The sequence below is a fragment of the Calliopsis andreniformis genome, chromosome 6 (assembly GCF_051401765.1).
Source record: "Calliopsis andreniformis isolate RMS-2024a chromosome 6, iyCalAndr_principal, whole genome shotgun sequence".
Lineage (NCBI taxonomy): Eukaryota > Metazoa > Arthropoda > Insecta > Hymenoptera > Andrenidae > Calliopsis > Calliopsis andreniformis.
The window spans coordinates 1,188,265-1,213,698 of NC_135067.1; the positions used below are offsets into that span (position 1 = coordinate 1,188,265).

General features: G+C 30.6%; 1 protein-coding gene across 1 annotated transcript in view; it reads left to right on the forward strand.

The window, feature by feature from the left end:
• The window catches only part of LOC143181214 (pancreatic triacylglycerol lipase), a 78,612-nt gene continuing 53,178 nt past the window's right edge, over positions 1-25,434 (forward strand). Inside the window, exon 1 of the mRNA XM_076381536.1 lies at positions 1-10. Coding sequence (XP_076237651.1) covers positions 9-10 — 2 coding nt within the window. The 5' untranslated portion in view covers positions 1-8. The remainder of the gene's footprint in view (positions 11-25,434) is intronic.

Consider the following 25,434-nt stretch of genomic DNA (forward strand, 5'->3'; position numbering starts at 1 on the left):
CTTCGAAAATGTGAGTACGCTTTTCCCTATCCTCGAGCAAGATTGCAAGGTCTGGGTCTCTATATTCTTGCGTGACTTCGCCGCGGTCCGAGATTGTGAAGCGTTTCCGCCTTCACTATGGATCTATGCAATTTGTATTTACGATTAGGAGGAAGTTTGTGGCTGTTGGGAATAGGGGTTGAAAATATACTTATTTATTGCGTTTTACTGTGCTCGAATACTTTAGTAATTTCATTGTTTGAAGAGTATAATTCGAGTAATTGTTAGTTTCCAAATAGTAACCGAATATTTAAGATCTGAAACACTGAATGTGTTGTATTACTTATATAGATGCTAAAAACGAACTTAATGAATTTGATTTATAATACGTATCGTTTATTTGCTGCAATAATGACTCAGGCTAACACAATAAAGTTTGTCATTTAATGGCCGATATACTATAATTCGTCTAATATGAATTTCTTAATACATATTTATTTGTGTGTACATACTTGATTGTTATATAACGTGTTTCAATACCCTAATATCGGAATAATAATATTCAAATTCTAAACTATTCCAATATTTTTCAATATATTTTAACTATTCATTTATAATATTTGAATACAGCCACAATTTTAATAAGAATTCGTGGTTTAGTACTGGCAGAAATGTTGCAGATATTAAAGAAGTAATTAAAGGTAATTGATCCGATTAATTATTTGCTAAAATTTCGATTGCGTTAGTCATTTTCGTTTTTCCAATCATTTTGAACATCTGATAATATTCTAAAATTATGTGTTAATAGGTATTGCAAATTTTAAAGCGGGTTGAGTTTTGATGTACAATTGTATACAAAACCCAAGGAAACCCAAAATAGGGTGAAATAACGATAATTTTAGTTTTTTAATAGAATAACTTGTATAAGTTGATTATACATTCTTGCATAAGAGAGAAATCGTATTTAGTAGTTGGTAAATAAATTCAACTTGAACTTGCTGGCAAATAAATTAGATGAGTCCAACAGATTGAAGTTACATGTACATATTTAGTTGTGACCTCAAATATTTGTATGTGTTTCAACAATAACTGTTTGATGATTTTTGAGACTTTTAACTCATTTAAAAAGTAAGTTTTTTAAAATTTAGTCAGTTGTATGATTTTGCTGTATTAATATTCAAAAAATTTATTAATGTAGAAAAAGTTAACAAATTTATAAAAATGAAACTTGATGTCGGACGCTCGAATTTAAATAACCATTTACACACTGCGGAATGCTTAATCAAATTGTTATTATTTCCTTAGTACATTATTTTATCTTGTTTCTTGAAAATTAAAACCACATTTACCGCAAAATCAAGTGGTACAAATTTCTATATTTTTTTTTAAATTATTTATAGAATAATTATAGGATTAATCTTTATTTCTAAATACTAAAATACACCTATAAAGTTTGTAACAGTAAAAAATTTACCAATTTAGAGGACCAAAGAGTTTTATTTTTTCTCGATTGCTATTCTGGTCAATACAAAAAGATATAGGAAGATAATTCGAAGGAATGCAATACTTTTTATAACCGATTGCACTTCCTTGCATCAATCAAATGACCTTGAGAACTGTATCAGCAAATTATGTCGAAATGACGACAAATTGACAAGAAAAAGTATCGCTCTGAGAATCGAAGAAGCGATATCGTTGTCATCACTCGAATCACGATCTCAATTTCGAATTTGTCATGATTTAGATGCGTGACACGTGTCGATCCGCGGGCAAAGGCAACTTTAAATGACGCCATGACACATGGCCAGCGTACTCGTTGAAACTTTTTGGCAGATTAGCCAACAGGAAATTTCAGTTTCTCGACTGCTAACTGTTCATGAATTTATCTACGTTGCACATCATCCGATAAGAAAAGTTAGCACTGTGATAAAACAAATTGATGTGAAGACATTTAGCAAACATAACGAGGAATGCACTTTTCTTGACTTGGCACAGATGTATTAAATTTGCATAGTAATGGCAGCTAATCACATATTGGTGCAATGCTGGTAATTATAGCTGCATAGTTGCAACCTGTTAACATAATGACACGAAATTGGGGCATGGTGAATTATTAAGCGATAAATACAATATAATGCTTGCGTATTACTCTAATTCAATTGTAAGTTACACTTCTCAGCCGATTTTCTTTCTACTTTTTTATTTCGTTATCGCCTATTGATAGTCAATTTTAAGTGAATACTTTAAGTGAAATTTAGGAATAGAGCAAAACAAGGTACATAAGTATATGTAAAATACATTAAAATACTAAAAACTAGATGCGTATTAAAAACAAAAATGGATGTACTTGTATTACTTTTTGAAGGACGCATAACTAAGTTATCACAATACAAAACTAACTTAAAATTTAAATTGTTTAACCTTGAGATGTTCAACTATTTCAAATATTAGACTGAGCGTTGGCCAAGCGAGATTTAATTGTTTAGTCTAAATAAAACTATTTCATCTATTTTTCTCTTTTCCAGTAAGCAGACTTAAATATACTCAAGTGTAGCGTATGAATGTATCATTACTTATGAAGATCTCGCGTTTACACAAGAATTGACAAACATTGAAAAGACATGAAATAGAAGTTGCATTTAAAAGGTAGTGGCATATATTTGTCATTGAATAAATGATGAAATCTTGTTTTCTTATTGAAATCTTAGTGATTTATTAGTAATGACATGCATGCGGTTACATTTTTGCGGCAAAATGAACTTTTCTTACGTAAATAGCGTTTATAGTGATTGATTTTTTAAAACAAAAATCTATACATAATTTATCGCACAATTATTTATGTATCATACTTAAGAAAACCGATGATATACAATACAGATTTGAAAAAAGTAGAGGATAAAATGGGAATAAAATTAAATCGAAATAATTTAGATTACATTTTCATTTTGTTGAACAAACTTCACTTCAGATATTCAGGTACCTCCAATATTTAAAATAAATTTGTCTAATTAGAATTCAGTATACAAAAGTTTCTATTCGATGTGCTGAACAAGTAAATTAAATTCACATTCTTCCATTTAGTTTTCTGATTATTCGACATAACTTTCGTTATCCTCACATTTTAATATTATATTTTTATAATACGATATCATTTTTAAAATCTAGTTAACATAAAAAAAATTTAATTAAAACCAACCAGTGTGCATATTGTGAATGTGTATGTCACGTACGATATTTTAGTTTTTTACGTAGTTACATTTAAAGTATTCTAGATGAAATGAAATTTCAAATATTTACGTTTTAAGTATTCCACAAAATGGCTTTAAAGCTTGCTATGGAATTGTATTTGTAAAATATATTGTAGTTTTCAATATTCTAAAGGCACACTTTCCTGTTTCTGTCTGTCGTTAATAAACTACACAAGCAATTCGTGTCACTATAAACAGTAAAATTAACCGAGTTAACTTGAAACCGATTTTATAGAAATGCGTCAAATATGCTGTACGATAAAAAGAAATAAAAATAGCAAGTAAGGTGTTCTAAATTTTCGAGGAATGAATTTCTACGTAAAGCAAGGAAAAAGCCAGCGAGTCTGTACGCATAGTTAGAGGCAAGTGCAAGGACTTTCTCCAGAGACAAACCTCTGTGTAGGTACGTAGGCGTGCGCTCAGCCTGCACGTTCGCCAAACGGTTCTACGCTCATCGCCGCTATTTATTCGAATGATTGCTCAGCTACACGTGGCTATGTCTGTTCAAGTTCTAGTATTTTGTTATTTCGCAAGCACATAGGAAGTGGTTCTAGGTCATTCATGGTCTCGTGATTGATCGTAATAATAATGTAATGTGTTTCGTGTGATATGCGGTTCCATCTTTAATTTCTTTAAGCAAGTTTCTATGATTCTTGAACCTCGATCGTTTGTCGTAACACAATTAAACGTTGTTTTATTTTTTATTTGATTTCAAGGGAAATTGCATTATTTTTTCTGAAAGTACTTGAAGCATTTATATATCTCTTTAATATTTATATATAGGACATTTGTAATTTTACTTTATTTAGAACAATAAATGCAAATTAAAATTAATTTTTATGTAAGATTCAATTACATACTGGGTACCTAATCAAATACAATAAATTCACAAATACAGTTTTTGTTGCTGTGTTTAGTGATGTTGATGTTGAAATTTATTTCCCAAACTAATCGGTAAGAATAAGATTTTCAAAGTTTGTTATATAAATGTAAAATATTCAATAAATAGGTATTTGTTAACTAATCGAGCAATTCATTGTTTGAATTGGAAAAATAAATTTCTAATTAAGAAATCTTGAAAACGTTGAATGCTGATTATAAGTAATAAAATTTTGTTTCCATAGTATTTCAAATTCAACATTCATTAAACAAAATAGGTACTAGTATTATAAATCAGTGAAGCAGAAAGTAGAAAAAATCACGTGACCAAATATTAGAAGTAATATTAATTTTATAAAAATCATTTTTTTACGTCTGAACGACATAATAATAATAGAACTTCAAGTCTTGTACGCAATTCGGTTCCTTTTATTAGGCTCAACTATAACGTTTAAGTTGAACAAAAAATCAACATTAAACTACCTTTCATTTTTATCTCTTCATATTTGCAATGTAATCTGCCTTTCACGTAAAGTGAAATGGTATTTTGAAAGTTCCAAGACGTCTACCACGAGGAAATCGAATATCCGCATTACGATATAACACATTGTAATATTTTTCTTGTACCAGCAAAACACCTATTTTAATTCAATTAACCCTTCAACGATGGTCCATTTTTATCTATAAAAGTACTATGCAAACTGTGTCGTAGCAGAGCACCTATACAATTATTAAAATTATTACTTAGTTTCAGAAATTAAGTTGCAACAAATTAATTCGTTAATTGTCAAATATATTACAATTTTTAGGCTAACAATAGCATAAACCATTGTTTTATAGGTACTTACGTGGTAAGGTCTTATGTTTTATACTTTATTACTAGCGCAGGGGTGAGTGGAGTTCGATTGCGGTGCCGAGGATTGGTAATTTTCGAGAATTTTGTTAGTAGCAGACAAGCCCCTATATGGCTAACATAAAAGGCTGTAGGAAAAGAAGTGTGGACAACAGAGGTGTGTGGGATTTCGAAAACGTCGGGTAGAGGCGAGACGGGAATTTTTTTCGGGATCGAGACATGTCGAAATTTTAGAGATCCCGAAAATGTCCGAGAGTCCTGAAGGGATTCGGGATCTCGAATATGTCCGAAATTCCTGAAGAGATTCGGGATCTCGAAAATGTCCAAACTTTCCGAAAAAGTTCGGAATTCCCGAGAATGTTCAATGAAATATAGAAGAACAAGCGTATTACTAGAATCATTAGAATTTGATCACCAGAATGAAAAAACCGGGCATTTTCGGGAATCTTCGGGAATTTTCGGGATCCCATTCCATCCCGAATTTCGGGACTCCGTCTCGAGCATCGGGACACCCCTGGTGGACAGGCCCTGTGTATGACTAACATGGGAAACCACAGGATTGTTAGTGTTGGCTTCGTAACAATACCCTTTAAGTGGCTAAATTGTATTGTTCGTTTGTAATTTAGTGTTTTCACAAAAGTGTGAAAATTTTGGCAGTAACATGCAGATAACTTTGAGGAACTGAACCCTTGAGGGCTGCATACATGTCACTTTTATACTCGAAGTTCGATTCTTAAAGTGGTGGGGACATGGACGTTATTGAACTAGAACTGGAGATTAGTTTTCTTGGAAAATCCTTATATCGCACCATCGTGGAAGCTATGGCTTTGTCTGTCGGCCTAGTGGATTTCAACCCTCGCTATAGGGTTTGAAAAGATTACGGAAAAAGTTTCCAAACGTAACATGGAATATTCGAGTCTTTAGTGGTTCAAATTTTTAAGTTTCAACATTTTTAGGTATTCAGCTATATATATTTATAAATATTCAAATAAATATTTGTAAATATTCGATATCCCAGAGGTTTTAATTTCCAGACATTTGAGTTTTTAAATACTTAAAATCTTAAATTTTAATCTTTTTAATTTTAAAATATTTAAATTGGAGGAGAATAACTATTTGAACCACGGTAGAATGTGTGAACTTTCTTTATTTTGTTATAGTATAACAGTCTGATGTATTTTTATGTCTTTCTTACTTTGTGTTAATCAATTAACTCCCTTTCCTCATAATTAAAAAAACGACAAATCATATAAAAAGTGCATTCGTTGGAGGTGCTGAAATCATATAATGGACTTGTATACGAAATGAAGTTGAATAGTCCAACCTAGCCGAGATATTCTCTACGTTCTGTTTAAAACTTTATAACTTTGCTAACTCTTCTGATTATTTGATTAGATTTGTTTTAGAATATTCTTAAGTCACTGTATGTAAATATATTGAACAAAAATTGATTTTTTGAAGCTTTCTAATGGACACCTCGAAGATTAGTTTTCGTGGAGAAATCTTACATCATTGTAACCGTGAAAGTGACATCCTTATCACGTCGACATAATGGATTGCAACTTTCAATAGGAATTAAAAGATCACCAGGGGAAGTCTCCATACGTAATAATTTATATTGAGACATATATTACCGAGACATATACCGGGTTGTAATCTGAACTTATCTCACGAGTGGAATGTCCTGATTGCTAGAGATTTTATACCGATTAACACATATTTATTATCTAATCTAATGATATCTATATCCTATGTAGGTACATAAACATTGCAAAAATAGATCAGCGATGAAGATTGTTAAATTTAAATTTAGGGAGGGAATTTCTTTTTCTCATGATAAGCAACTGATTCCTTTATCATTGTCATTAATGAAATTATATGGTAAATTATTGTCAAACCATTTGTTTATTTTTTGGAATAAAATCGACTACTTCAGATTAACGACTACAGCTTAATAATTACATCGTCAGTTTTTCATATACTTTGTTTTCCTTTTTCATTATTATTATTTGTCAAACAATAACTACATATCTGTATATGAAAAAAATTTACTAAAATTTAAAGTTGCTGAAATGGTTCATTATTTTAAGAGAAAAATGAACAAGACAATGCCTACGGTATATAACTATGTAGAGACATTTGATAGTGTCGTAGGCAAAAATAAGAGTCCGTACAATGTAGGTTCTACTTCCTTAAGGAAGTGTCTCTGATAAAATAAATATGTCTAAATTGATTCTCGTCTTACATTGCACTCTCTTTCTTCCGACTATCAGTGAACTGCATTTCTATCTTAAGAAAGGAGAATCGTATTCTGCCTGTGAATCAAATTTTGAGATTATTTCCGGTGATATTGGACAACAAACATTTTACTGGGAGATTAGAATGGAATATAGTTTTACAAGTGAATTAGAAACTTGAGAGGAATTGTCTCGTTTTCCGCGCTTCCTTTCGATAAAATAAGTAACGATCTGATTTGTTACTGCAGAAGTTGAATGGAAAACTGCGATTTTGCACGAGAAAGAAGAAAGTAGTGAAAGGCAGCAAGGAAATTATAGAAAATTTTATTTTTGATAGGATCTATTTTGTGGAAGGAAATACAGCTTCTGAACTGGAAAAATGAACTATCTATGATAAAAGATTTACTTTTTATATTTTAACATAATAGAAAAATACAAAGGAACGTATGGAATGAATATTTGATTGTGGGTAATAGATTGGCTGCTTTCTAATTATATTAATGTATATATATATTGATCGAGCAGATGATCAGAAATGGCGAGGCAAATATTTCTTATTTAATAAACAAAATTTGAATTTCGTTTCAGTTTTTAATATCTTTGTTGATCCAACAAAAGTTTAAAAGCTTAACGCTAGCAGAAATATTAATATTACAAAAAGGAACTAAAGATATAGCCTACTCACTGTCGGGACTTGGAAATTCACCAAAATAAATAACAAATAACGTGTGTATACGTACACAAAGCAATCAATTCTTTTAACTTCTTTTACTTCAACTTCTGTTACGACTACTATAAGGTTTTAAAAATAGGTTCTACTAAGGTTTTCTAAAAACTACTTAGAAAGTATAATAAAGTTTTTAAACAAGTAATCTCATGTCCCTTGATATAGAAATTACGCTACATCGTTGAAATTCGAACGGTTATTCATATTAAATAGATTCTAATATTAGATACCTTCCCGGCCAAAAGTTTAGACTTAGTTCCTTTTTTTAGATTTTCAGTGAAGTTATACAGATATACTATATAATAATATTTGTATCATGAGAAGTCCCCTGAAAAGTATTGCCCCTAATGCTTTCCAAAGGACTTCTCATGGGACCCGAAATGTATTTATATGGTAATGTAATCCTGATTCAGTAATAACTACGAAGTTCTTTATTTTTAGATAAAATAATATAATAAATAAATTAATATAATTGTTTATTATTACTTAAATTGTGTTATTTATAATATCTTGTAGTTTTGTTACCTTAAAACAAAGTGAGGTTAGTCCTTTGTCCACTAACTTGTCATTTAGATCACCCTGTATACATACAAAGAAGATCGACAGAACATTCATTTGATTTAGTAGAATTTTCCTATGACTAATTTTGTTTAAATTATTGATGCACGATATGTATTTTTATGTAAGATCGCTTTAATGAAAGTCACATTTGAACTAATAATCTTTCATTTCACCACTTTTTTCGCTGTCATGTAAATAATACTTTACGATTTCTTGTGATCGTTATAAATGAACTAAACTATTTAATGTAGTGCATCCGAGAAGTGTATTTATATTACAACTCATTGCAATTTCATTGTGATTTCTTACATTAGCTAAAATAGTGTGTGAAGTAAAGAGATAAATATAATTATGTAGTTATACAAAACATTTACTCCCGATTAACGTGAAATATGTGATTTGTTTATGGCTTGTTTGTTTTCCTTGATTTTACAAATATAAGATATAGATATAATAATTTATAATAGTTAATACATGTATACTAATCAAAATAAAACAGAATATAGAATAGAATGAAATAGAGATATACATAAAGAGTTTTAGTATGTGAGTACATGAAAGTGTATCAGCATTTCGCTGTTGCTTTTGTTATTATGTATACACTTCATGAATAGTTAAAAATATCGGAAAAAGTATTTCTTTGCAATGTAATTTTAGAATAAAGAAATTAAAAAAAATCTAGATTTAGATATAGATAGATTTAAATAAAATTGGTATTAGATACATATACATATTTACAAATAAGCATTTCAAGATTTTTCTCTGACTTTGACCTGATAGGGAATTTAAAACTGAATTTTTAAAAAATAATTTTTTAAAGAATAAGAAATTTCGCCAATGTAAAAAATGTCACGCAAGAAAAATTGGATTAAGTATTGTATTTTTAAAATTCCTTATTACATTACATGGCATTGTTCAAATGTATATTTATATTGAATACCGATACCTAACCCAGACCTATATTTAATACCGATTTAGTTTCAATCTGTATAATAGCGATAAACATTAAGTAGAAAAATATAACTAGATTTACTGTCATTTCTTTATAGTTGAATTAGAGCCTATAGATGTGACGATAACTTGTTAGAATTTGAGAATAAAACTTTGAAACAAAGGTTTTAATTATACAGCTTAAACTTTAAATATAGGTACCTATGTAAATGCTTAGACTTAAAAACTTTATTTTTGTACTTTAAACTTAATAATGTATTGGTTATGTAAAGTATTTGAATACTTGAAGATTTCAGTCCAGTTCAAAGTCCAAAAATTTGAATATCTGAAAACTTGTATTATAAAAAAATGTAAGTGTTTAAAAATTTGGAAATCTAAAAATTGAGTTATTTGACAATTTAAATAATTAAAAATATTTAAATGTTAAAAATTTAACTAATTATTTAGAAACTTAAAAATTTGGAAATAAAAACCTCTGGAAATTCGAAAGTTTAAATATTTGTAAATGTGTATAGTTGAATATTAAAAATGTTTAAACTTGAAAATTTGAATTGTTAAAAATTTGAGAATTTTTAATTAATTGTTAAGATTTTGTAAATTATTGGCTGTACGCCTTCAAACGCCCGTGTTTGTCTTGTAGAGAGCAGAGCTTATTAAACTCGGTGCATATTTTATTGAAAAGTGAGCTTTGCATTTAACAGGTTCTTTTCGTGAGACATTAAATTTCGAAGCTCAGTACAAGTTATTTCATTTATTACTACCGAATACCACGTTCTAAATAAATATTCACAATTATTACGAGAGGAAGAAATTGTAAAGAAAAATTGAGATGACTGAATAAGAATCCAAGCAAGTGGAACGTAAACAAATCTAGATTATGTATTCTTTCTGAGAAATACAGTAGTATATCGCTCCCCACGGGCCTTTCAGTGTGGTGGATCTACGATTCCGGAAGTCGTTGTGCTTCGGCTGCATCCGCACGCTTCGGTAACTGCCGCACCGGCTGCACGCGAATCGCGAAAAATCACACTATCTCGAGAAATCACTGCGATTTAGCTTCAGCTGGTCTCGTTATGCGCACAAAAACTGATTTACCTGCTGTTTCTCGTTTTACGTGTTATTTTCAAACAAATCGGATAGATCCTCTGAAAATTCCTGTAATGGAGAAATTGTTATTGAAAAAGTAATCGAATATCTGAATATGTAAGAAATTGTTGGAACATTAAAATCCTCTTTTCTGTTTTAGGGGTATTTAGTTTCTTCGGTCGCAAGGGCAAAATTGCTTTTATTAACGTCTCTCTGTCGCACTATTTTCGTATGTATCGTTTCATATATATTGTTGAATTATTAAACTGATACATTATTTTTGTTATATAGACATAGATATCTTTATACAGTCAAGTAATCGCTTCTCAATTTCACTATTCTATGGGAAAGTATATTTTAGAAGAAGTGTAATTTTATTGTTTAAAAGGTTTATTGCTCGGATCGTAACCACCATTATAAACCAACCGTGAATCTAATAATCGTGCGCGCTGCGCCATAAGCAAGTTTTTACCACTTGGAGTCACTTGCTAACGCATAAAAATGAAAGAAAGCTGCCAAAAGAAGTTTATAATTTATTGTGCAATATTACGAAAACGAGTATTAGATTTCCCTACGGTAAAATAATTATCAGACATGCTGAAACTAACTTTTTAATACTTACTGTTAGAAATACAAATATCTTATTATCAGAACTCAGAATTATTTATTTTTGGGGATGGAAAGGGAGATATTTGAAAAAAAATCTTAGAAAGAGTTTTCAATGCTAACAGTTCTTTTAATAAAAGTTTCATAAACACAAATACTCTTTGAAAAAAAGTTATAAGTTCGAACAGAATTATTTGAAAATAAAAAATAACTGTTTATTTTTGCCCTGATTTGAATCTTGAATCGAAACTCCGTGAAGAGTCAATGCACTGGTAGCGTAGGTAATCATTTCCGTAGCTTTCCGTGGCGATCATCCGTGTCTGCTGGTCACGCGCCTGCGCTTCAGCGTCGATTAGATAGGAAACCGTCAACCGTGTTTCCTCGCGGAAGTGAAGCCGTGGCGAGCAATTCTGCTGCCGCACAATTGAGTACCATTCCAGGTTATGCGAGTTTTTAGCAATGCAATTTGCAGAACACCAGTTTCTCCATGTTCAGCTTTAGCTACCACGGAATAATGACCGTTAATATCTCAATTCCTCTTGATTAACTACCATCGAGCTGTCGATTAATGAAGCGGATATTCTAGTATAGAACCTTAAAGAATCGACTGTTTTTTATCTCATTTTCTGAAAGTATATGCCCTCGAAAATATTTCTGCTAATAGATATTACTGGATTCGCAAAATGAACAAAGTTTAACTGTTTGTCCGCAACGTGTGACGTACTGTTGCACGGTATTAAGTACAGTTTTAACGCGATTTTTTCGAAACAACATTTTTTCGAATCATTGCCATGATATCTCAAATTCTAATTATCCAATTGGCATCAAATTTGAGAGAATTTCTCAACACACGTGTCTTTATTGTCTGAACTAAAATTTTGAAAATTCTATGTTTTAACTATCTGCTTTTTGTTAACATTCCAAAGATGAAAAAATATATAAAATAGATAATCTAACTTTAATCACACAATTCTAGTGCAGATTATGGCCATGTTTATACTGAACAAAGTGATTTTTGATTCGTTCATTTCAAAGAAGCAAAACGGAGAAGAATTGTAGCAACCGTAAAGGTACTTTTAATAGAAGAGGCTGTATTAAAGCAACTGTGTCTCCTATATTTTCAATATTTTTACATAAAAAAAGTTGTGTGTACTCCTTAAATGTAGGTAAAATATATGCGACAAAATTCGATATAAAAGTAACTTACCGTTTCTTTTAACTTCCAATTCCTGTTGGTGAACTTTTTAGGTTTTCAAAATAAAGAATTATTGGAAGATACTTACTTTTGTTGAAGCATCGTATATTTGGTAACTGTAATAAAGTTATAGCAGTATTGCTGTGATAGATATTTGAGTAAGAGAATACATATTATCTTTCATTTTATAAATTTTTGATATATATATATATATATATATATATATATATATATATATATATATATATATATAATTTATTTATATATATATATATATAAATAAATTTTTATACATTTTTATGACATCAAAATAGAAAAGAAGATAAAGAAAAGAGATGAACACGTTTGGTAAAATTTCAACGTTCTTTTAATATTTTTCCAAATCTGGAAGTGTTCACGAGCTCGTGAGATAAATTGCTGAAACGTAAAAGAAATGTCTGTATCATGAATAAGGACAAAAAGAAGAAAGAGTAATATCTGGCGAAGCGAAACATGGCCGACCGGCTCGTTGAAAACGAACAAAAATGTTCAGAATGGAGGTATTGCATGCTCGTGCCGAGCCATTACGTAGAAACTTCGTCTGTAACAAGTACTTTCGCATCAGCTGCATCCAAGCTTGCATCTGCATCCTCGAACGGATATATCATCTTCCGTGAGCAAGCAACTTCCGCGATGCTGTATCTCATTATGGTAGAAACATATTCAAACGAAATTCGATAATTGTATATTAGATTAGAAGTAAAACACCGAGATTACCTTAATGGCTACATTAAAGAAACTGATAATATTATTATTAATAACTAATGATACGTGTGATATTATTCCTGTTACCATCGAAGATACATATTATGACAGATCTCGCTGAAAGTACTGGTTTTACTAAAAACTACAGTACCCATAGGGGATTGATACAATAACTGTTTTTGGTCCAGGAAATAGGTAACCCTTGTGTAGTGATTAACTCTCACATACAAGTTTCATTTAATTCGATTTTATTAAATAAAATAGCGTAAAATCCATTTTATGTATATAAAGATGTATAACTAAAAGTTCACGAATTTCACGTAGATTACATTGTTATAAAAAAGACATTAAAAATTAAAATTAGGTTTCAGGTCAAATTAACCCGTACAGTGCACAGGGTTAATATAAATGTTGCAAACAATGAAACAATATTAGAAAAAGTTCTGGAGAAATTTAATATGAGTACTTTCTTATATGTGTAACATAAAAGGTATTAATACGAAACCTTTATTATCATTTTGGTACTGTTCATTTATAGTAAATTGAGAATAATCAGAATTCTTTCTTTGAATTTTTAATTTCTCTTTTGGATTCTGACGATTGCAGTTTTTACCAAATTCGAGCAACTTTTTTTTTATGTGGAACATACTTTGTTTAACCTAGATACAACAGCTGCAACAGTATGGAGGATGAGAGTTTTCTAGAATTTTCTTCTGTACAGATTTGATTCGTACTTCACTAGTTTTTACTGTAGTATTTTATATACAAGGTGTCCCAAAACTGATGGTACTACGGAAAGGTAATTCTATATGAAAAAATAAGTCGAAAATGTAGAATAAACTTTTTTGATATCGTGCTTCGTTTTGGAGAAAATTGAATTTTGTACACAGAGTAAGAGGAACACTCTGGATCTGACCGCTAACTGTCTCAACGGTACACTAGAAGCATTCCTCTTTCTCCGTTTACTCCTCAATCATCTAACAAGGGAAGTTTCCCAGATAAGTAATTAAAAAAAAAAAAAGTAATTTAAAAAGTAATTTAAAAAGTTTAAACAAACAACGATTGAAAGCTATAATACTCCACTCTCTATATAATAACCAGAATAAATGGTGTTCGCTTGGAAAATTTGATATTAATTAGAAAAATGGCGTCAAAGTCCGCCATAATCAGCTTCGAAACTGGGTATAAATGCTATCTTTTCGTCAATTTTGTTTACACATTGAGGTTTTTAAGTACTAGATCCATTCTTATAAGATTTTATTAATTTTGTTCTTCTAGATTAGACAGAAAGATTAGAAATAAATTAGCGTGTACATTGGTATGCATATGCAATGTAAAGTATGTACATAATATGGTATATATCTACTTATACAATATAGGTACCTACATAACAGGAATGGGTAATGAAAATGTATAATAAATGAAAATATATATGTATTTTTGTACATATATACATTCATACAACTTTATAAGTATACCATACGCAACCGCAATTCGAACTTCAGTAGGGATAGATATCAGATCTTACACCCACTAGCGGAATCGGGACACCAGTTCTTTTCTATTTCACTTATATTACTTACAAGTATCTAAAAACCCTAAAATGTGAACAAAATTTACGCTAAAATGTCATTTATACCCAGTTTCGGAGCTACCTATGGCGGACATTGATGCCATTTTTCTAACGAATTCCAAATTTTCCGAGTGAATGACACTCATTTCATTTATTAGGGGATGGAGTACTACATATAGCTTTCAATCGTTGTTTTTTTAAACTAATTGCCCATCTGAAAAACTTCCTTTGTAAGACTAATTCGGTACACTTGTACCTAATCAGTCAAAATTCAAAGTCAATTTTCTCGAAAAAGAAGCGTGATATCAAAAATTTTTATTGTTCAAATGTACTAAAGTCAATTTTGAGCTTTATTCGATATTGAACACATCCTTTACACGATCGAGTACGAATCCCTGTCGAATAAAAGCAAACTTTACAAGGTTACGCATGATCACTTGTAAAACTTTTATTGTTACTAGAATGTGCATATTAGTAACTTCCATCCTTTTTATAAAAGAAATTAATTTCTTATCATTCCATTAGACCAATAATCTTGAGAAAAAGAATTCACAATTAGGTAGGTTGATACCTATGTATATTTTAATTGGTAGGGGAAATCCAATATTTTGCAAATTTCACACTTTATTAATCTCCTCGACACTCCCTTGTAATTCCTTCATGGGCAAATTCAACTTCCAAACTATTTCGGCAACCCTATACTTTCTGGCACAGGTGCGTCTGTAGTACATATCAACCTCTAGAAACACAATTATTCCTTGACTTTGCGCTGCTTTATCTCTCGACTCATAACAGAATTATATTAGTAAACAAGTACAAACATTTTAAATGAACTCTGATGTTCCTGGTACAAATATAAAAAGAAATATATTTTTCAATAGAAATGAAGGTTGGTTTTTTTAAATCAATTTAGGTAGATAGGGTTCGCAAAGATGCAGAATAGATACCTACTTCATAAATTAAGAACGTGTCAAGCTAAGTTGTGCGTTGCAGCATGTCCTTGAATTGAAGTAACATTGAACTTGTCAATTTCTTGAACTAAAATGTCGTAAGACATTTATCGCTAAACGTGAGGATTAACCTTGAAGAAATATATTGGTTGATAAAAAAAGAGCAGCATAACACTTGTGTGAAATATACAAGTGGTACAGCAATCATGATAGGTAGTGTGTTAATAAGTATAGGTACATATATTAATTACATTCTGTTAGGAGTGAAATCTATGTTATTTAGCTTGTTTATTAGACGTTTATTAGAGATACTTGAATTTAAAAATATTATTAACTACATAATTACACAGAATTAAATTAGTTTTTAATGTCATTTTCGGCATATTCCCTTCCATTGGAGAAAAGACAAACGAAGAAAAATAAATTACGATACACTTCATCGTAATAGAATGCCCTAGATACTCTAATTACAGAACGTACATACGATGATCTTAATATTAATGAACTAATAAATGAAGCTGATCTGCAATCAAAACAACTTCAGTTTCTAATACTTATGAACTTGAAGAGTTCTAGCTAAATAATTAAGACGCTCACTGTACCTTTTTTGTAATCAAATTATTGTATGTATGTACATATAATCGAACATATTGTACATATAACCAAATTGTTAATGCGATATTAAACTTACAACATTGAGGTTGTAGAAGATAGATATGATAATATAGAATAAACAAATGTTTCAAAACATTTGCTTCGTTAACTCAGCTCTAAACTTCGGACTTATTTATAAGATTTTACGATATTCAATTATAAAACGTCTGAGAATTTATGGTAATTGTTATATAATATGCATAGTATTAAATTTCTAATAAATGTGCTAATTCTTTAAAATAACTTATATTTATCGCTAATAATTAGTATAAATGAATAATTTAAGTTTGATAAATCAGCTTTTTTCGTGATATAGCTTTAATATATTATGTCCATATTTTTTCTATGTTACGCAAATATGTATAATTTATACAATTTAACTATTTATATAATTTATATTTATATAATTATATTTATATAGTTTAACGTAGTTTAATATATATAGCTTATTGTATAGTTTAACGTAAGCAAATAAAAAACAGTAAAGAACGTGAATAGTATTTTTAGATATTGAAGTATTATTTTTAGAAATATAAAGTAAAAAGTGGGAATCATCTCTACTATAATACAAAAAAATAGAGATATAAATTAACTCCTTCCATTAGTGTAGTATGCAGGGTAAGGTAATTAAAACAGTCCATCTCAATAACTCACTTGTTATTGACGATACAAAAAATTGATAAGAGGAAACTTGCTTGTTAAGGGGAACGTAATTTGATGTCAACCTTTTTATTTGCTGGTGGAGGTTAGATGAAACATATGTAGGTTGACTTAATTTTCTTCAATGGAATCGCGAAGTTTTTAATATATTAATAGATACATTGTAATGCAACACTTTATTTTCCACAAAAAAATACTAAGCCATTTGTGCCAGTAAACCATTACTTTAGGAGATATTATTTAAAAATGGCAAAACGATAATTTTATATTTTTTTCTATATAGTAACATGTGACATTTTCTTATATACAAAATGGGAAAAAGTAATGAAACCAATTAAGCCGTACTATCCTATAAATTATTTCATCTTACATGTGACGGTGGTATCAGTTATTTTTTACAATGTATTCTATACTATAATGCATGAAAAATTGATTATCTTATTTCTCAAATTTTTCATTAGGGTCATAAATAAACTGACACAAATGCACTCATATCACTATGTATCATCTATTATTTTGTAGAAAAAAATACTATGCTTTCTGTAAAAAAAACATGTAGATTGATTACATCAATACGATTTCGCAATTTGCAAATAAAAATATCCCCTAAATTAATAGTTCTTTGAAATAAGTGAGTTTTTCTTCGGCAAAAAATAACGAGTTGCGTCGATTGATGTATTCAAAAATATACAATTTCATTTTAAGAAATGAAGTCGACCTTCATATCTTCTGTTTTGGTATACTCTAGAATAAAGATTGTTCAACACTGGTCAACAGCAAGCAAGTTATTGAGGTGGCCTGTTTTAGTTGCCTCATGCAGTAGGGGAAACTGGGGGAATACCGGTCGATTGAGGAAAGTTATGTGAAAATACATCTGTATTGTCAAATTTATTGAAATTTTTTGGTTAAATAGACAGCTTAACGTATTCTTTTCCTTGTGATAAAGTATAAAATACATAAAGCTAACCATTGAAAGCAGTATTTAAAAAAAAAGAAAGCTTTGACCGGTATTCTTCCACCTGTGTAGAGGTCGGAGAAGTATCCATCAGTTTTTCTCCCATGATGTTTAAATGAGAAAAACAAAATTGTAAGTATTTGTGTTTAATGTTCTGATAACGTAATACAATAATATAGTGCATAACTGCACCCAAATCGTAACGGCTATCTGCACTCAAAACATCCCTCCTACCTTAGGGGCTGGGTGACCCTTGGGCAGCTATCCTAGCAAAGGTCTGAAACTCGAGAAACAATGGAGTCACAGAAACTAGAAATCGGACTAGGCTTTAGCATTCTTAAGTATGGAATTCTACATTTTTTATCATATTTCGATGTAAGTATTACCAATCGATTCCTTATGTTTTTTTCCCGATTAAAAGATATCAAATACAACACAGTTGGGATGATTTATAAAGAAAATATCTATAGAAACGATTTTTACAATTTTACACTAACTTCGTTAAAAATTGTCCGATTTGCATAAAAGGTATCATTTTAAACGACAAGACATAAAGAATTTATCTGTATCACTTTAATAATGTTAGCACGCGTAGTAACAAAGTTTACATTTCGCGAAAGAGTCGGAAACCTTTGATTATTACCGGACCATAAACCGACATGCGCCTGGCACCAACAGGCGAGACACACCAAGAATCTCGCCTCGAGACTGCTGTTTTTAAAGAAAATATTTATTGACACTTATTGAAAATCTCCGAATTTGATTAAACATTTTTAAAAATAGTACAAATGAATCCCTTATTTTCTGCTGATAAAAATAATACCAAACACGATGCAATTCGGATCACTTTCAATCATCCGTATCATACGGTGTAATGTTGTACACCATAATAAACAGAAATTTTAAAATTTATAATAAAGAGACCTTGAGTTGATCTTGATGTTTTTGTTCAAATTACTCGTAAATACACGCATATAACGTTTAGATTCTATTCTTTATAAACATTCATTTTTGCCACGTAGACGTTAAGCTCGTTTGACGTCATAACCTATAAATTCAATAGTTTCAAAACGATACTGCAAATAAAGCAGTGCATGCGATAAGAAAATGCAATACATGTACATATAAGGTAATGAGTTTAACTGGAAACTCTCCGAGTGTTGACAGCATTTACAATGCTAACAATATTTATAATAAATACTGCCAACACTCAGAGGGTCTCCAGTTAAACTGATTACCTCTAGTACATACGACTTGAATAGAACCACTGTGTGAATAAATAATTACACGTATTTTCAATACATTATTGTCTAGTTTTGAAACTCAAAGTTAATTAACTCTGGATCTCCGAATTAGAAGTTAATGAATTCGTTCTTTTTTTAATCATTTTCAATGTGGTATTAAAAAATATACATTGTCCTTTACCAAAATCAAGATTATGTTAAAACCTAAGAAAATGTAAGACATGAAAATTTATAAATGCACGCATACTAAAAATATATGAGAGAAGAGAGAAGAATGCAATCAATAAATAACAAGTTATTCCAGATAGTAATTTTCATTGATTCAAACTTTGGAAAATAACAATACTACTAACAACTGCGTACAAACAACGAGAAATAACAATTTCTATCATTACACCTGGTCAGTACAAAAACAATGTAATTTGATCACTAGAAAAATTGAAACAATAAGAAATATATGCATCTGAGAATGAAATAATTTTACAGATATCGCAATATTACACCTATTAATCACCAAAAAAACGAAGAAAATTAATTGAGGGAGGAGCAATAGCAATATTTAAATGTTAAGTGTCCATATTTATTTAATAAAGTAACATAAATATCCATATAAAATAATAAGATCCGTTTGTAAATTCTAGCTTTATTTCAATTTGCCATTCCTCTGAATTAATAAAATATATTTTTCCCAATTTTGATAGTAGAGTAAGAAAAAAGTAGCAAAATATTCATGAGAATATGAAACGTATTCGAATGATATTCTTCTCTGCGATCGACTTGTGTACAAGTAAACGCGCGGTATACTATCACGATGATCCCATGAACTAGAAAGTGATCAAATGATCCAAGAGAGGAAGAGAGAAAAATGCGACAGCATGAGATGAGCCAGCAGAGTACAGTTATTTAGCGCATAATTATTCGCGGAGGAAATGTCTAAGACGGAAGACACCTTCTAGTAAACCAGCTTGGCATCTTTCACTGTCATTTTTTACCCTTCACAGTTAACAGCCGCGGTTGGATGTTGATGTTCATACCGACCGAGGACAAATTGTTGCTTTCATTTTTTTTTGGTCTTTGAAAGTATTATATTTTTTACGGTTTTTCCTTCTATAAATTGTATTTATCTACTATAAACAGGCTAAACAATTGAAAATTATATTTTGTTCCGTTACGGTCTTTTTATTCTGAATTCAATTAATGAATTTTCAATTTTTTACTTTTGTAAAAACTTTCAGTGAATTCTTTATATTTTCAAGCATTGGCATTTTTATAAATATTTTCTTTTTCAAAACTTTCGATACGGAGGTTCCTAAATTAAATATTTAACGTATATATTTAAAAGAATCCTACGGATCTTAAATTTAAAAATTTCTTTCAATAAATGATTTGTATATATATGTAGTCTACCGCTCATTGTCAGTTTGGAATCAGTCAGTCAGTCTGCAAAGTTAGAAATAAAATACATTAACACCGTTGATTATTGTTACTTAAACTATTGATTAACAAGGTAACGTTTAATTACTTTAATAATTTACACAATGATTGCAAGCTTTGTCTCGATCGTGTATATCGTTCCCTTCAATCAAAGTCAAAATGATTATCACGCATTTTAAATCATGATATGAGATATATCCACTTTATCCGATATTTGTGTACTCATTTGGTAATGAAGTATTTTATATGAATATTTCTGTAATTTTGAATACTTCTTAAATCGATCAAATCAATTCGCTAATTTTATTTAATTGATGCGTAGAATACACAAGTACTACATTTCCAATTTCATTATAGCCGTTACACATCTTTTATATTTTGCAATAGAATGTACTGTGTTAGGAGACGGGACACGAGTAGCGCGAGAGGCCAGTGCGGATAGATACATATATTTTCAAAGAATATAGCAATTGATGTGTTAGTTCGCACACGGACAAAACTGATGTGATATCAGTCAGTCGTTGGGATTATAGTAAACGAGAACGAAACTGATGTAAAATCAGAAAGCCTCTGAGGGTGGATGTACAGACGAAACTGATCTGTGATCAGTGAGCCGTAGGGGGTTGAATTTCGTGAACACACCTGATGCAAGATCAGGGAGTCATTAAAATAAGTTTCACAGCCGAACTCAAAATAAATTGAGATGCTATTAAGGAGGTTGGACAATGTACAGACGAAGCTGGTGTTATCAGGCAGCTATAGGATATAGACGAATTTGATGTAAAATCAGATAGCTGCCAGATAGGTTAGCTTTTGTGGACGAACTCGAATAAATCGAGGAGCCACTAGATTGGATATAGTTTTCTTTAGAATTAAGGACATGCAGACGAATCTAATGTGGAATTGGAGAGCCGCAAGAAATGTTAATAAGCCTTTTAACTTGTTAATTATTAATTCATACAACTTGAGCGGCTAAGCTAAGTGGGAGATCTGTCAACTTCGCATGGGATCACTTAATGTAATTGTGGATTTGAAAACAATCTAATGAAATTGCAATAAATACTTTAACATATTCTAAAACCAGTCTTTACGTTACAAGTGTACAGTATAGTATTGTCGTGTAAAATAAGGAAATTTCTCACGATTGGTAAGGCATCGTGGGTGTTATCCAGCTGTTCGAAGTCGCGCTCTCATTAAGATAAACAAAAAAAATGGAAGTGCTAAGGTGTTTTCTTTTACCAGGCAAAGACTCGAATATTTGGAAGAGTAACAAAAAATATTCTCCTTACGTAATAGCTGTATCAAAGGATGTTTATCGTCTGTCTTTTTCTCTCTCTCTCTCCTTCTGCCTTTTTGTTTCTAATAAATAGTCTCACTGATTAGGAGAAATTAATTACAGTGATCAATTTAAAAAATATATAAAAATCTCACAATCATCCAGCGTCGTCTGCCCTTATTCATAAGCTCAGGTAATACTGATGCTTATTTCTGTGGTTGTAAATTGTAAAATAAAACGCAACCACAGCTTTAACATCGGTGGTGCCTAACAGGCACACAGGTTGCATACGCTCAGATACTTACTTAAAAATGAAATTTATTTAAAGTTACTTGTTATGCAAAAAAAAAAAAGAGAAGTAGGTCTTTGCAGTGAGAAGAGAAGTATGTATAATGGAAAAAATTTTTTTATTTACTTGTCTATAAAATATATTACGTAATGTACTTATACAGACTAATCTGAGAATTAAGGAAAGTTTCGAATTGCTTTGCTTGTTTACAAAAGTGAGCAAATAAATTGTACGGTTATTTAGTAAAGCACTATGCTGAAAATAAACAACTATGGTGCAACTAGTTGATCCGTGTGTTGGGAATGTATGTACACGCTATTTTATAATCATATATTTCAAGTTTAATTTGAATCAGACATACACAACCATGACATTTTTGTTAATTTTAATAAACATAATAAATTTTAATGAGACTACGTATATGACAGACAAAATAGACACTTGATCAAAAAATCAGTGTATCTATTAGAATCAACAAAATTTTTATGCACCGGTTGTCAGTCATGTACGCCTGGCGTTTACTACAAATTGGCTCCTAATAACATGCACGAATAATTACTTGACAAGAAAATTGAAGCATTGGTATAAATAGATTTTTTACATCCAATGCAATAAGGATATATTTGAAAAACACGTGTTGAAATGACAGATCCTTATCCTGCATAGAAAGAGACACACGTCATATTATAACACCTCTCTAAGTACGCTGTACCATTTACGTATACATCGCATTGATATTAACTGTATTGTTCACTTGTACTCTTATGGCATTCATTGCCGACTACAGTGAAGAGAATGCCAGCAAACAAATCAGCGCGTTCCATTCATCTTCTTGACTATTCTTGAGTATTAAGCATGCTCTATTAAGTAACAACGCACGCTCGTTTTGTTAAAGTTCGAACTGTGGGCAAATTACTTACTGGTTAAGCTCTTGTAAATAGCTGAACATGAAATCTTGAGGAAATTTTTGTCACTTCATTATTACAATGTTACGCCTGTAGGCGAATGATAAAGATACGTTCATTAAGACAATCATAAAGATACTTAATAATAACACTGTTCAACAGGGGTCTGATTTTGTAAGTGTGAATAAACATTTCTTATAGATTTCGACGTGCTGATTACGAATCTGCAAACCGTTATTTTCCAGAACGTACAGTTTTTGAAAAAATCAATTTTGAAAAAAATGACAAATTTTCAACTTTGGGATTTTTCTGTGCTTTTGCCGTAGTAGTTACTTAGTTGCTCTTTGCACGAAATGATTCTGTGGACTCTCCCGAATAAAATAATATAAATATTTATTAGATTATAAACATCGAAATAGGTTTAAATAACAATTAAAGTGAAAAGGACACCCAAAACGCACCCATTTTTGCTGATATTTTTCATTTTATTTCAAAAAGTAAGGGTCTAGGAGAAAATTTGACTATACCACGCGGTAGAGCAAACCTTTCCACTAAGGAAAGCATCAAGCGAATGTTCAAAATTATTTTTGTTTTCAATATAGAAATAAAATAGTTTGGCGAAACGCGCGGCGGCGACAGTGGTACTCAATGACGGCGACGCGCGCCGGTGGACGCCTCGCCTATCGCCTGCCGTTCCGCGGACCCTATACGCATTGACGTCATTGAGTACCACTGTCGCCGCCGCGCGTTTCGCCAAACTATTTTATTTCTATATTGAAAACAAAAATAATTTTGAACATTCGCTTGATGCTTTCCTTAGTGGAAAGGTTTGCTCTACCGCGTGGTATAGTCAAATTTTCTCCTAGACCCTTACTTTTTGAGATAAAATGAAAAATATCAGCAAAAATGGGTGCGTTTTGGGTGTCCTTTTCACTTTAATTGTTATTTAAACCTATTTCGATGTTTATAATCTAATAAATATTTATATTATTTTATTCGGGAGAGTCCACAGAATCATTTCGTGCAAAGAGCAACTAAGTAACTACTACGGCAAAAGCACAGAAAAATCCCAAAGTTGAAAATTTGTCATTTTTTTCAAAATTGATTTTTTCAAAAACTGTACGTTCTGGAAAAAAACGGTTTGCAGATTCGTAATCAGCACGTCGAAATCTATAAGAAATGTTTATTCACGTTTACAAAATCGAAAAAAAGTCAAAATTTGTTGAACAGTGTAATTACACATCCTTTTTATTATCTTTTCATAAAAGTTTATATAAATAGAATTAAAAACAGAAATCTGAAACTATGTGTTTTTCATTTGGTAAAAAAAGTGTTCCTAATTTCGTTCTCCTTAGGCTTAATAGTCTTTTAAAAAAACGGTCTTTAGTAGGTTGACAAAATGTTATAGTTGCTTTTTGTATATTTAGAAAATATTTGATTTATGAAAACAGAAAAATAATGTTTCTATTGAAAACAAATAAAAATAGAAGTAAACGATCTGGTTATGTACAAAAATTATTCAAAAACTGATTTATTTGAAATATACCGTTGGAAACGTCCAGTACCCCTGATCAATTTTTCTCCCCTTACAAGGATTATTCGTTCAGGCTTAATAACAATTTCATATATTGTTTTGTGTAATGTTTTTCATTTAGTTATTAGCTATTAGCGTCTATCTGGTTAATATTTAAACTGTGGGCATAGTGTCCGTCATTTCTTTTAAATAGATAGATGCGAAATCATGAGGAAAACTGCATCATGTTATTTACTATTATTTTTACTAGATATTGGTAACTGTTTCTGTGCAGTATCGGAACGAATTGCAACACACTTGAATGCGTGATAAAAACTGCAATTAATTTGCGCATATTTAATGGCAGCTACAGTAACCTTATAGTTTGAATAAATACAAAACAAATAATATTACATTACATTATAAATTCCAAATGTAAATACCAAATGTAGAAAGAATTGTTGAGACTACAGAAGAGCAAAGAATTTCCTTTAGAGAAATTGTATCTGCACAGCAACAGGATGAGTCTAGGATGAGGCTATATGTTTCAGTTGAGGTTAATAAATTCAGGATGAGTGTATAATTCCAAGACTGTCTTCAACAGCTGACAACAGTCTTGCCCAGTACAAAAATGATTCAAGTGTTGTTTCCGTTCTGTTTTCGTTAAGAAAAATGTTTGAATCGATTGCCCAAGCACATGATTAATTAGATACTTTTAGTGTACATTCATATATGCACAGAAATTTTAAACTTATCTTTTCTAAATGTGACATAAAATTGTCACGGTCCAATAATATTTTACATCTAGTCAGATTCAGTAAAATACTTCCTCTTCGCTCATTGTTACTTTTTTTTGTATGCATTGATACCCAGTATACATACCCGCATTATATTAACGGTTATAGAAGGTAATCA